At 38.4% G+C, this 12,770-nt stretch overlaps 1 protein-coding gene across 1 annotated transcript in view; it reads right to left on the bottom strand.

The window, feature by feature from the left end:
* The window catches only part of LTN1 (listerin E3 ubiquitin protein ligase 1), a 65,714-nt gene that overhangs the window by 47,885 nt on the left and 5,059 nt on the right, over positions 1 to 12,770 (bottom strand). The window contains exons 5-6 of the mRNA XM_049858653.1: positions 10,116 to 10,168; positions 9,207 to 9,387 (exon numbers count right to left, since the gene is read on the bottom strand). Coding sequence (XP_049714610.1) covers positions 9,207 to 9,387; positions 10,116 to 10,168 — 234 coding nt within the window. The remainder of the gene's footprint in view (positions 1 to 9,206; positions 9,388 to 10,115; positions 10,169 to 12,770) is intronic.

Genomic DNA, 12,770 nt, shown 5'->3' with positions numbered 1-12,770 from the left:
TTTCCAGATAAACACAAGTTGAGGGAATTCATAAAAACCAAACCAAAACTACAAAAAATACTAAAGACAGTTCTCTGGTTAGAAAATCAAAAATATCAGGTATGAACCCAAGACTTGAACGCTGGGCAGAGCAACCAGAAGTCAACCCAGAAAGGGAAATCAAATAAAAAAAGCAAGATCAAAAAAAAAAAAAAAAGCCCAACACAGGGTAACGGTGATGTTATCATATAAAAGAAGACAACATTAAAATAATAAAGAGGGACTAAGAAATGTAATCATACACCTTCCATATGGAGAGGAAGATATGGTGATACAAAGAAATAAGAGTAAATAATAAGGTAACCACAAAGGAGACAAACTATCCTACTCATCAAAATAAAATACAAGGGAAAAATACAGACTCAGCAGAAACAAAATCAACAACAACAAATATGAGGAAAAGGACGATATATAAAGAAAATCTACTCAGCACATAAAATCCACTGGGAAAAAGAAGCTGTCAACACACAAAAAAACACATGAAAATGATAGCACTAAATTCATGCCTCTCCATAACTACCCTGAATGTCAATGGACTAAATGCACCGATAAAGAGACAGAGAGTGGCAGAACGGATTAAAAAACAAGATCCGTCTATATGCTGCCTACAAGAGACACACCTTAGACTTAGAGACACAAACAAACTAAAACTCAAAGGACGGAAAAAAATACATAAAGCAAACAACAATCAAAAAAGAGCAGGAGTGGCAAAATTAATTTCTAACAAAATCGACTCTAAAGTTAAATCCATCAGAAAGGATAAGGAAGGACACTATATAATGATTAAAGGGACAGTACACCAGGAAGATATAACCATATTAAATATTTATGCACCCAATGACAGGGCTACAAGATACATAAAACAAACTCTATCAGCATTGAAAAGTGAGATAGACAGCTCCACAATAATAGCAGGAGACTTCAACACACCACTTTCGGTGAAGGACAGGACATACAGAAAGAAGCTCAATAAGATCTAAATGCCACAATCAACCAACTTGACCTCATAGACACATACCGAACACTCCACCCAACGGCAACCAACTATACTTTCTTTTCTAGTGCACGTGGAACATTCTCTAGAATAGACCACATATTAGGTCATAATGCAAGCCTTAGCAGAATCCAAAACACTAAAATATTACAAAGCATCTTCTCTGACCATAAGGCCATAAAAGTGGAAATCAATAACAGGAAAAGCAGGGAAAAGAAATCAAACACTTGGAAACTGAACAATACCCTGCTCAAAAAAGACTGGATTATAGAAGACATTAAGGATGGAATAAAGAAATTCAGAGAATCCAATGAGAATGAAAACACTTCCTGTCAGAACTTTTGGGACACAGCAAAAGCGGTGCTCAGAGGCCAATTTATATCAATAAATGCACACATCCAAAAAGAAGAAAGGGCCAAAATCAAAGAACTATCCCTACAACTTGAACGAATAGAAAGAGAGCAACAAAAGAAACCCACAGGCACCAGAAGAAAACAAATAATAAAAATTAGAGCTGAACTAAATGAAAAAGAAAACAGAAAAACAACTGAAAGAATTAACAAGACCAAAAGCTGGTTTCTTGGAAAACTCAACATAATTGATAAACCATTGGCCAGACTGACAAAAGAAAAACAGGAGACGAAGTAAATAACCCGATAAGAAATGCGATGGGCGATATTACAACAGACGTAACTGAAATTAAAAGAATCATACCAGATTACTATGAAAAACTATACTCAAATTTGAAAACCTAGAAGAAATCGATGAGTTCCTAGAAACACACTACCTACCTAAACTAACACAAACAGAGGTAGAACAACTAAACACACCCATAACAAAAGAAGAGACTGAAAAGGTAATCAAAAAACTCCCAACAAAAAAAAGCCCTGGTCCAGATGGCTTCACTGCAGAGATCTACCAAACTTTCAGAGAAGAGTTAACACCATTACTACTAAAGGTATTTCAGAGCACAGAGCAGGATAGAATACTAAGAAATTCATTCTACGAAGCCACCATATCCCTGATACCAAAACCAAGTAAAGACACCACAAGAAAAGAAAATTATAGATCTATATCCCTCATGAATGTAGATGCAAAAATCCTCAACAAAATTCTAGCCAATAGAATTCAACCACATATCAAAAAAATAATTCACCATGACCAAGTGGGATTCATACCAGGTATGCAGGGATGGTTCAACATTAGAAAAACAATGAATGTAATCAACCACATAAATAAAACAAAAGACAAGAATCACATGATTTTATCAATTGATGCAGAAAAGGCATTTGACAAAGTTCAACACTCATTCATGATAAAAACTCTCAGAAAAATAGGAATAGAAGGAAAATTCCTCAACATAATAAAGGGCATTTATACAAAGCCAACAGCCAACATCACCCTAAATGGAGAGAGCCTGAAAACTTTCCCATTGAGATCGGGAACCAGACAAAGATGCTCTTTATCATCACTTTTATTCAACATTGTGCTGGAAGTCCTAGCCAGAGAAATTACGCTAGATAAAGAAATAAAGCACATCCAGATTGGCAAGGAACAAGTAAAAGTGTCTCTATTTGCAGATGACATGATCTTATACACAGAAAACCCTAAGGAATCCTCCAGAAAACTACTGAAACTAATAGAAGAGCTCAGCAGAGAATCAGGATACAAGATAAACATACAAAAATCAGTTGGATTCCTCTACACCAACAAAAAGAACATCGAAGAGGAAATCACCAAATCAATGCCATCTACAGTAGCCCCCAAGAAGATAAAATACTTAGGAATAAATCTTACCAGAGATGTAAGAGACTTATACAAAGAAAACTACAGTACTCTTCTGCAAGAAACCAAAAGAGACTTACATAAGTAGAACATACCTTGCTCATGGATAGGAAGACTTAACATTATAAAAATGTCTATTCTACCAAAAGCAATCTATACATTTAATGCAATTCTGATCCAAATCCCAAGGACATCTTTAATGAGATGGAGAAACAAATCACCAACTTCATATGGAAGGGAAAGAGACCCCAGATAAATAAGGCATTACTGAAAAAGAAGAACAAAGTGCAAGGCCTTACTTTACCTGATTTTAGAACCTATTATACCGCCACAGTAGTCAAAACAGCTTGGTACTGGTACAACAACAGATACATGGACCAATGGAACAGAATTGAGAATCCAGACATAAAACCATCCACATATGAGCAGTTGATATTTGACAAAGGCCCCAAAACAGTTAAAGCGGGAAAAGACAGTCTTTTTAACAAATGGTGCTGGCATAACTGGATATCCATCTGAAAAAAAAAAAAAAAATGAAACAAGACCCATATCTCACTCCATGCACAAAAACTAACTGAAAATGGATCAAAGACCTAAATATAAAATCTAAAACGATAAAGATCATGGAAGAAAAAATAGGGACAATGTTAGGAGCCCTAATACATGGCATAAACGGTATACAAAACATTATAAAGAACGTAGAAGAAAAACTAGATAAGTGGGAGCTTCTAAAAAGCAAACACTTATGCTCGTCCAAAGACTTCATCAAAAGAGTAAAAAGACTACCTACAGACTGGGAAAAAGTTTTTAGCTATGACATTTCTGATCAGTGCCTGATCTCTAAAATCTACACGATACTGCAAAAACTCAACTGCAAAAAGACAAATAACCCAATTAAAAAATGGGCAAAAGATATGAATAGACACTTCACTAAAGAAGACATTCATGCAGCTAACATATGAGGAAATGTTCACGATCATCAGCCATTAGAGAAATGCAGATCCAAACTACAATAAGATTTCATTTCACTCCAACAAGGCTGGCATTAATCCAAAAAATACAAAATAATAAATGTTGGATAGGCTGTAGAGAGACTGGAACACTTCTACACTGCTGGTGGAAATGTCAAATGGTACAACCACTTTAGAAATCGATTTGGCGCTTCCTTAAAAAGCTAGAAATAGAACTACCATATGATCCAGAAATCCCACTCCTTGGAATATATCCTAGAGAAATAAGAGCCTTTACACGAACAGATATATGCATACCCAAGTTTATTGCAGCACTGTTTACAATAGCAAAAACATGAAAGCAACCAAGGTGCCCATCATCGGATGAATGGATAAATAAATTATGGTATATTCACACAATGGAATACTATGCATCGATAAAGAACAGTGAGGAATCTGTGAAACATTTCATAACATGGAGGAACCTGGAAGGCATTATGCTGAGTGAAATTAGTTGTAAAAGGACAAATGTTGTATAAGACCACTACTATAAGAACTTGAGAAATAGTTTAAACTGAGAAGAAAACATTCTTTCCTGGTTATGAGAGGGGGATGGGAGGGAGGGTGGGATAGGGGCATTCACTAATTAGATAGTAGATAAGAACTACTTCAGGTGAAGGGAAAGACAACACACAATACAGGGGAGGTCAGCACAATTGGACTAAACCAAAAGCAAAGAAGTTTCCTGAATAAACTGAATGCTTCTAAAGACAGCGTAGCAGGGGCAGGGGTCTGGGGACCATGGTTTCAGGGGACATCTAAGTCAACTGGCTTAATAAAATCTATTAAGAAAACATTCTGCATCCTACTTTGAAGAGTGGCGTCTGGGGTCTTAAACGCTAACGAGCAGCCATCTAAGATGCATCAATTGGTCTCAACCCACCTGGATCAAAGGAGAATGAAGAACACCAAGGACACAAGGCGATTATGAGCCCAAGAGACAGAAAGGGCCACATGAACCAGCTACTATATCATCCTGAGACCAGAAGAACTAGATGGTGCCCGGCTACAACCGATGACTGCCCTGACAGGGAACACAATAGAGAACCCTTGCGGGAGCAGGAGAGCAGTGGGATGCAGACCCCAAATTCTCATAAGACTAGACTTAATGGTCTGACTGAGACTGGAAGGACCCCGGTGGTCATGGCCCCCAGACCTTCTCTTGGCCCAGGACAGGAACCATTCCTGATGCCAACTCTTCAGACATGGATTGAACTGGAAAATGGGTTGGAGAGGGATGCTGGTGAGGAGTGAGCTTCTTGGATCAGGTGGACACTTGAGACTATGTTGGCATCTCCTGCCTGGAGGGGAGATGAGAGGTTGGAGGGGGTTAGAAGCTGGTGAAAACGACATGAAAAGAGAGAGTGGAGGGAGAGAGCAGGCTGTATCATTAGGAGTAGAGTAATTGGGAGTGTGTAGCAAGGTGTATATGGGTTTTTGTATGAGAGACTGACTTGATTTGTAAACTTTCACTTAAAGCACAATAAAAATTATTAAAAAAAAAAAAAAAAGATGCTCATCAGAGAAATGTAAATTAAAACCACAATGAGAAACCTCCACCCCAGAGGTCAGCAAACATTTTCTATAAAGAACCAGAGAGTTAACTATCTTAAGCTTTATAGTCCACCTAAGCTCTCTCCTGCAACTACTCAACTCTGCTCTGTAGCCCAAAAGCACCACAGACAATTCCTAAAACTATGTACAAGATCAGACAGGCCAGATTTGAACCACGAGCTGCAGCTGCCCATTGCTGCTCTCTACATCCATAAGAATTACTTAAAATAAAATTACTGACAATCCCAAACATGAGGAGATGGTGCAGGTTAGTGTCTCTCTCACTGCTGGGTGCCGACTGTAAAACAGCATGACCACTTTGGAAAAGGGCTTGGCAGCTTGTTATAAAGCTAAATATATACTTACCATAAAGAGAAAAAAAAAAAAAAATCCACTGCCGTCGAGTCGATTTCAACTCATAGCAACCCTACAGGACAGAGAACTGCCTCAGAGGGTTTCCAAGGAGCAGCTGATGGAATGAAACTGCCAACCTCTTCTCGGTTAGCAGCCGAGCTCTTAACCACTGTGCCATCAAGAGAGTTTTTTGCTTTTATGAATAAAATCTGCTGTGAACCCCTGTGAACAGTCTTTTTCTAGACATGTTTTTCTTTTTCTTGGGTAAATATGTGGGAGAGGAATTGATGGGAACCCTAGTGGTGCAGTGGTTAAAATCTTGGCTGCTAACCAAAAGGTCACCAGTTCGAATCCACCAGCCGCTCTTTGGAAAACCTATAGGGCAGTTCTACTCTGTCCTGTAGAGTCGCTATGAGTCAGAATCAATTCGATGGCAATGGATTTGGCTGGTTTTTTGTTTTCATGGCAAGTATATAACCATAGGAGCCCTGGTGGCACAGTGGTTAAGAGCCTTGCTGCTAACCAAAAGGTCAGCAGTTCAAATCTACCAGGTGCTCCTTGGAAATCCTATGGGGCAGTTCTACTCTGTCCTAGGGGGTTGCTAGGAGTCGGAATCGACTCGACGGCAACGGGTTTTTCACATAACCATACAGAACTGATGGGTTATACAGCTATATACCTACCATAACCAAAACCAAAACCAAACTCAGTGCCGTTGAGTTGATTCCAACTCATAGCGACCCTATAGGACAGAGTAGAGCTGCCCCATAGAGTTTCCAAGGAGCGCCTGGGATATTCGAACTGCCGACCCTTTGGTTAGCAGCCGTAGCACTTAACCACTATGCCACTTACCATAAAAAAAAACCATACAACCTATCAATTCCTCTCCTAGGCGTTTACCGAAGAAAGAGGAAATCATGTTTCCAGAAAAACTGTTTGTAGATGTTCACAGATTTATTCATATTAGCAAAAAACTGGAAACCCAAATGCTAATCAAAACTGGACAGTTAAATTGTGGAAAATCTATAAAATGAGACACTACTCAGCAACAAAAAAGAATGGACTACTGCTAGATGCAATAATCTGAACCCTAAAACATTATGCTGAGCAAAAGAAGCCAGATAGAGTAACGTATGGTCCATTTATCTGAAACACTAGAAAAGACAAAGTGAACCTACAGTGAAAGGACACAGATCAATGGTTGCCTGGGACAGTGGATGGACCGTGACTAGGAAGGGATGCAAAGAACCCACTTGGGTGATAAAATGGTCTACGCATCCTGATCATGGTAGTGGTTACGTGAACGCATCTATCTGTCAAAACCTGCCAAACTGCACGCTGAACACGGCTGCATTTTATTGCATATAAGTTATACTGCAACAAAGCTGATTTAAAAAATTACTGTGGGATATTTTAAAATACCTAAGTAAACTGAGAGAAACTACAGGTTCATGGATAGGAAGACACAAAGACAACATGTCTCCCCCAAATCATTCTATACATGTTACAATCCCGAACAAAATTCCAGTTAGAGTTTTTTGAGAAATTAAAATTTTTTCTGAAATTTATATGGAATAAAGTTCCAAAACAACTTAGACAATCTTGAAAAAGAGGACAAAACAAGGGTGACTTACGCAAGCACCAAACCAAAACCCACTGCCATCGAGTCGATTCTGACTCATAGCGACCCTATAGGACAGAGTAGAACTGCCCCCATAGTTTCCAAGGAGTGCCTGGTGGATTTGAACTCCTGACCTTTTGGTTAGCAGCCACATCTCTTAACCACTATGCGACCAGGGTTTCCTGTCCAAACACAGATTAGGACAAATTATAATGCCATGTTAACTGGCCTAAGAAGAGACTAATGGATCAGAATATATAGTTTAGAGACAAATTTATGAAGACATGAGAACTTAAAGTACCATAAGGAAAGATTAAGCCCTTTGCCAAAGTCCCTAGGCGGCCCAAACGGCCTGTACTCTGCCAACCTAAAGGCTGGCGGTTCAAATCCACCCAGCGGTAACATGAAAGATAGGCCTGGTGATCTGCTTCTGTTATGATTACAGCCAAGAAAACCCTAGGGAGCAGTTCTACTCCATAACACATGAGCAACTATGCCACTGAACTGACTCAATGGCAACTAACAACAACAGAGTACCACAATGGCAGGAACACAAATCAACAAAGAAGAAGTGAAGTTTACTAGATGATGTTAGAAAAAATGGCTCACAATACATGAAGAAAAATGGAAGCAGATCTCTACTTAATACTACAAATAAAGTTGGATTATTGGTGAATTAAAGACCATGTAAAAGGTAAAACCATAAAACTAATAAAAGAATATAAGGATACCTTTATGGCTTAAGAGTGGGAAAGGCTTTCAAAGGCAAAAAAAAAAAAAAGTGACTTTGACACATCAAAATTAAAATTTCTTTCTAACAGAGGAACATGACAAGTGACAGCATGGGAAAAGATTATTTTCAATGCCTAGAATCAACAGAAGACTAATATTAAGTATATGCAAAGAATGTCTGGAAAATATGAAAAAGAGAACTACAATAGGAAAAAGATAAAAACCTATGAACAAGTAATCTACAAAAGAAACACAAAAAGCTAAAAAGTTTATGAAGAGATGCTAAAAATCATTAGGTAGCAGAGTAATTCAAACTAAAGAGAAATAGCATTTGAATTTCCATTAGACTGATAAATGATGCCTCTATAAGGTATACCAGACTCATTATGAACTGCTTGTTGAGTCTAGAGGAATTCAGCCATTCTGAAAAACAATCTGGCATTCAGAAAACTGAGAATACACACAGTCTCAGCACTTCTGCTCCTGGGTACATATGCCAAAGAAACTCTCACAGATCCAGTGAAGATGCTTGTTGCTGAAATATTTGTAAGGGCATGAAGTTAGAGGCAATCAGTGTGTCTATCACTCGGGGAACACCACCCAGCAGACTGAAGCAATGGACCAGATGGACATATGGGAACGCAATGTATCTTTTTAAAAAAGTGCTAAATAAACAAAAAGTAATAAAAAGGATGATGTATTACACTACACCATTTCTGTGAATTAAAACACATGTATACACACACAAAAACACATTTCTCAAAAAGACATACGTTAAACACATTACAACGATGGGCTGGTGGATGGGTGTGGAGAATGGAGAGGGAAATAGAGACAAAAGGGAGAAAATAAATACATTAAATGAGAAGAGCATTGCACAAAACAATTTTAAGGTGCCATGAAGGGAGGAGTATGATCCTTCGACTCTGAACCTGAGGTCGAAATAGCTAACTAAATATGTGAAAATAGAATAATATTTTAGTAAGAGAAATAATTCACTCTTGAGTGATCCATCACAAACATGTGCTTGCAGACTTTCAAACGTGCTAGACAAACAGAGGCAGGAAAAAAAAAATTCAGGGAAATGTCTTAAAAAAAAAAAAAAAGATTAAGATACCTGAGGTATACTGTGTTTTCCATACTTCCAAAACTTATTGTGTGATAAAAGAAACTTAAATTTCTCCTCCAGAGAATCAAGTTCATTATCAGGCAAGAGGCAAAGCAATTTCTTGAAGGCCAACAAGGAACAAGTTATAACTCGATAGAATTTAGCTTCTCTTTCTTCCTCTGGAACAGTTCTTGACGCAAAAAAAGAAAATATATATAAGGACTGAGAATAAGCCAAACTACATATCTGACACCTCTATTTTAAAAGTTTTATCATTAAATATCTACCATAGTTGCTTTCAAATGACAAAACAAATATGATTTTTGAACATCACACTGCTTTACTTCTATCTTCTATTACTGCTGCATCAACTTCCCTCAAAATACAGAGTTTTAATCACATATTTTACTACAAGTACAAGAACGTGAAAGAAAAGCCATGGTGTGAAATAAGTGTACGAATATATTGGTCTCAGTAGCAGACGACAGGGTTATTCTAGAAAAAGGATACCAACGCATTTATTTCCCTTTAGGGGCTCTGAAAACTTTGTTTAGAACATAAGCGTAAATGTAAACAGGACATTTTGCTACTCTTTCAATAGAACTATTCACGGTTCCTCAACTATTTTCAACCAGATCTTAAAATGGTACCTGCTATGCCTGACCGAGAGGTAAATTTGGAAAAAAAAAAAATCTAAAAACACCTCTTTCTAAAAGAACCAAATGTGTATGTATAGCTCCCAGATAATTCAAGTTAAACAGCAGGACAATTTGCAAATAAAAACTCTTAAAACAGCACCTGCACATAGTACTGTATCAAATATTTCCATGTTTACATTTAGAATCACTTCTCTTAAAAAAAAGGTCACACTGAAATTAACCATGTCACCGTGAGTTACGGGGAAATAAAACAACTTACTGTGGGTCACTAAGCGTGTCAGGTGTTTCTTTTAAAAGATGATCATGAAGCACCTGGAGAGGAGAAAGAACCGTCAATGACGAACAGACAGAGCACAGGTTTAAGTTAAACCCATTAAAAATCGCCATAAATCTCATCACCTAATTGTTTTTACCCTCTTACCATTAAAACAGTTCCAGAATGACCATTAAGTAGCAAACTAAAAGGATTAAATTTTACCTGTTTTTCTTTCCCTATCAATCCTCTGGGAGCCCCTTAAGAGCTATGGCTGCTAGCCAAAAGGTCAGCAGTTCGAATGCACCAGCTGCTCCTTAGAAACCCTATGGGGCAGTTCTACTCTGTCCTATAGGGTCATTATGAGATGGAATTGACTTGATGGCAACAGGTTTAGGTTTTTTGGGTTATCAATCCCCTGGGTTGACTGCTGTTCAGGTAAGGAGGACAGGGCACTTCTTCCCCACACCTCCAATTTCCATCAGGAGGAATCTTCCCCTCAACACTCCTGGCCACTTGCTCCCCCATGCCTCTTGCAAACAGAGAATCCCAATTAGTGAATTTGGGAGAGAAATCAGGTCCTGGTTTTCCTCCTCCTACATCCTTGAGAGCCTCCCTCCCACAGAGAGCTGCACACTGGGCTCTGCTGTGTCACAGAGCAAGGCCAGGTGTCCCGACATTTTGTACATCTGCCTAGTCCCAGGGTGCAGTGCTCGGGAGCCCACTGTCGCAGTATCACCTTTAGAGCAATTACTATCACTAACATTTATTGAGGCATTGCTGGGCACATTTCATGCATGAGCTACGTTAATCCTGACAACAAATCCATGAAGTACAATTCCCATTCTATAGATGAGGAAATGGGGCACAGAAAGTTTAAGCAACTTGCCCACGGTCACACACCTAACTAATGGCAGAGTGAGACTGGAACCCAACAGTATGGCCCAAAGTCTACGTTCTTACAGACAGTACGACGGTGTGTCTTTAGCTCTGACATTCTGATCTTTGTCTGCCTGACTCCTTGCTCATCAATTGGTTTTGAACTTGGAAAAGTTCAAACCCAATAGTTGTAATGAACTGTGACATAGCCAACTAAAGAGAAAATAAAATGGAGAAAATAATCCACATGGTTATTTATCCATCCACAACAAAGTCAAGAAGAATACAGGAGGCAAAAACAAAACAGAAAGACCTGTGAACAGCCAAATTAGTTGTCTCAAAGTTCCTTTTCTAAAACTCTTGGTGACCAATCTCATGACTTCTCTCATAATATGTCACCTGGTATTTTAAATAAACCAATGACTCCCAATTAGCAGATGGATTAGAGAACTCTCTTTGAGAACATGATTAAAGCTACCCTCTCCCTAGAACAAGCTAGCCACGCCCAAGGAATGAAGAACCAAGAACCTAAATGGAGAACTTGAAGGTGGTGGGGCGGGGAGAGGGCGCGTTGGGAGGTATAGGATGAGATCTGGTAAAACCAACCCCAAAAAAACAAAAGTGCCCTGGTGGCACAGTGGCTAAGAGCTCAGCTGCTAACCAAAAGGTCTGCAGTTCAAATCCACCAGCCGCTCCTTGGCAACCCTGTGGGGCAGTTCTACTCTGTGCTATGGGGACATGGAAGAATGGAAAAACCAAGAGCCCAAATGGAAAACTAGACTGTGTAAGGGAGAGGCAGAAGTAGGGAGGTATAGGATGAGACCAGACAGGGAGGGCAGGTCACGCAGGCCGATAAGGAATCTGGGTTTGTAAACATAATGGGAAGCCATAGGAGGGCTGACTAACTGAAATGGGGAAGCGAAAAGGGAGGGAGGGAGGGAGGGAGGGAGGGAGGGAGGTGTTTAGGATGGATTATGCACAGGGTGCTATGGAAACACAGGGGTTCTACTAAATAAGGAATTGAATCCAAGCACGAACTTTTAAAAATCCTTAATTCCCACCTCACAGTCCACCTACTTTTACTTCTTGATATAATTCTAACAAGCTTGGTTGTCTAGCTCTTCCAGTCCATTTACTAGGAGTAGAAAATGTGGGAAGAAATGAGGAAGGACACTGTTAGATACAGACACATGGAAAACAACAAAAACTTATGGCTGATATCCATCCAGCAAAAGTGCTGGCCAAGTGTGGAGAAATTTGTATCTCTTCATGGGAGTATAAATTTGTATGACCTTTTTGAAGGGTAACTTATCAATAACTGTAAAAAGTTTAAATGTTCTTATCCTTTGACCCAACATATCTGTTTATAATAACTATCACTCCCACAAGGGTATGAAGAGAACAATTCAAAAATGTTCAGTGAAGCAGTGTTTATTATAATAAAAATTGGGTAAAAAAAAGGTATATTAATATAAAAGAGATTAAATAAACTACTATAAATCCAACAGAAGCCAACAAAGAAAATGAGATAGATCCGTATGTATTCATACAGGGAAAATATGAATTTAAATTTATTTTGAAATGTATTTTTCTAGATTATATATTATAAAACATATGCCTAAATTTTTAGATATAAATTAAGATTTATAAACTAAAGATGGAAAATTTCAGTATTTTAGAAAAATACAGTCCAACATCTTAATTTTGCTGAAAATCCAAAATGGTTAATTTTGTTCAACACCATTTTAAGAAGGCAACCTTCTACTGTTCGAACATAGTTCA

The sequence above is a fragment of the Elephas maximus genome, chromosome 18 (genome assembly GCF_024166365.1).
Source record: "Elephas maximus indicus isolate mEleMax1 chromosome 18, mEleMax1 primary haplotype, whole genome shotgun sequence".
In the NCBI taxonomy this organism is placed as follows: domain Eukaryota; kingdom Metazoa; phylum Chordata; class Mammalia; order Proboscidea; family Elephantidae; genus Elephas; species Elephas maximus.
Note: the sequence above shows the minus strand (reverse complement) of the source record. Positions and strands in the feature narration are given on the sequence as shown.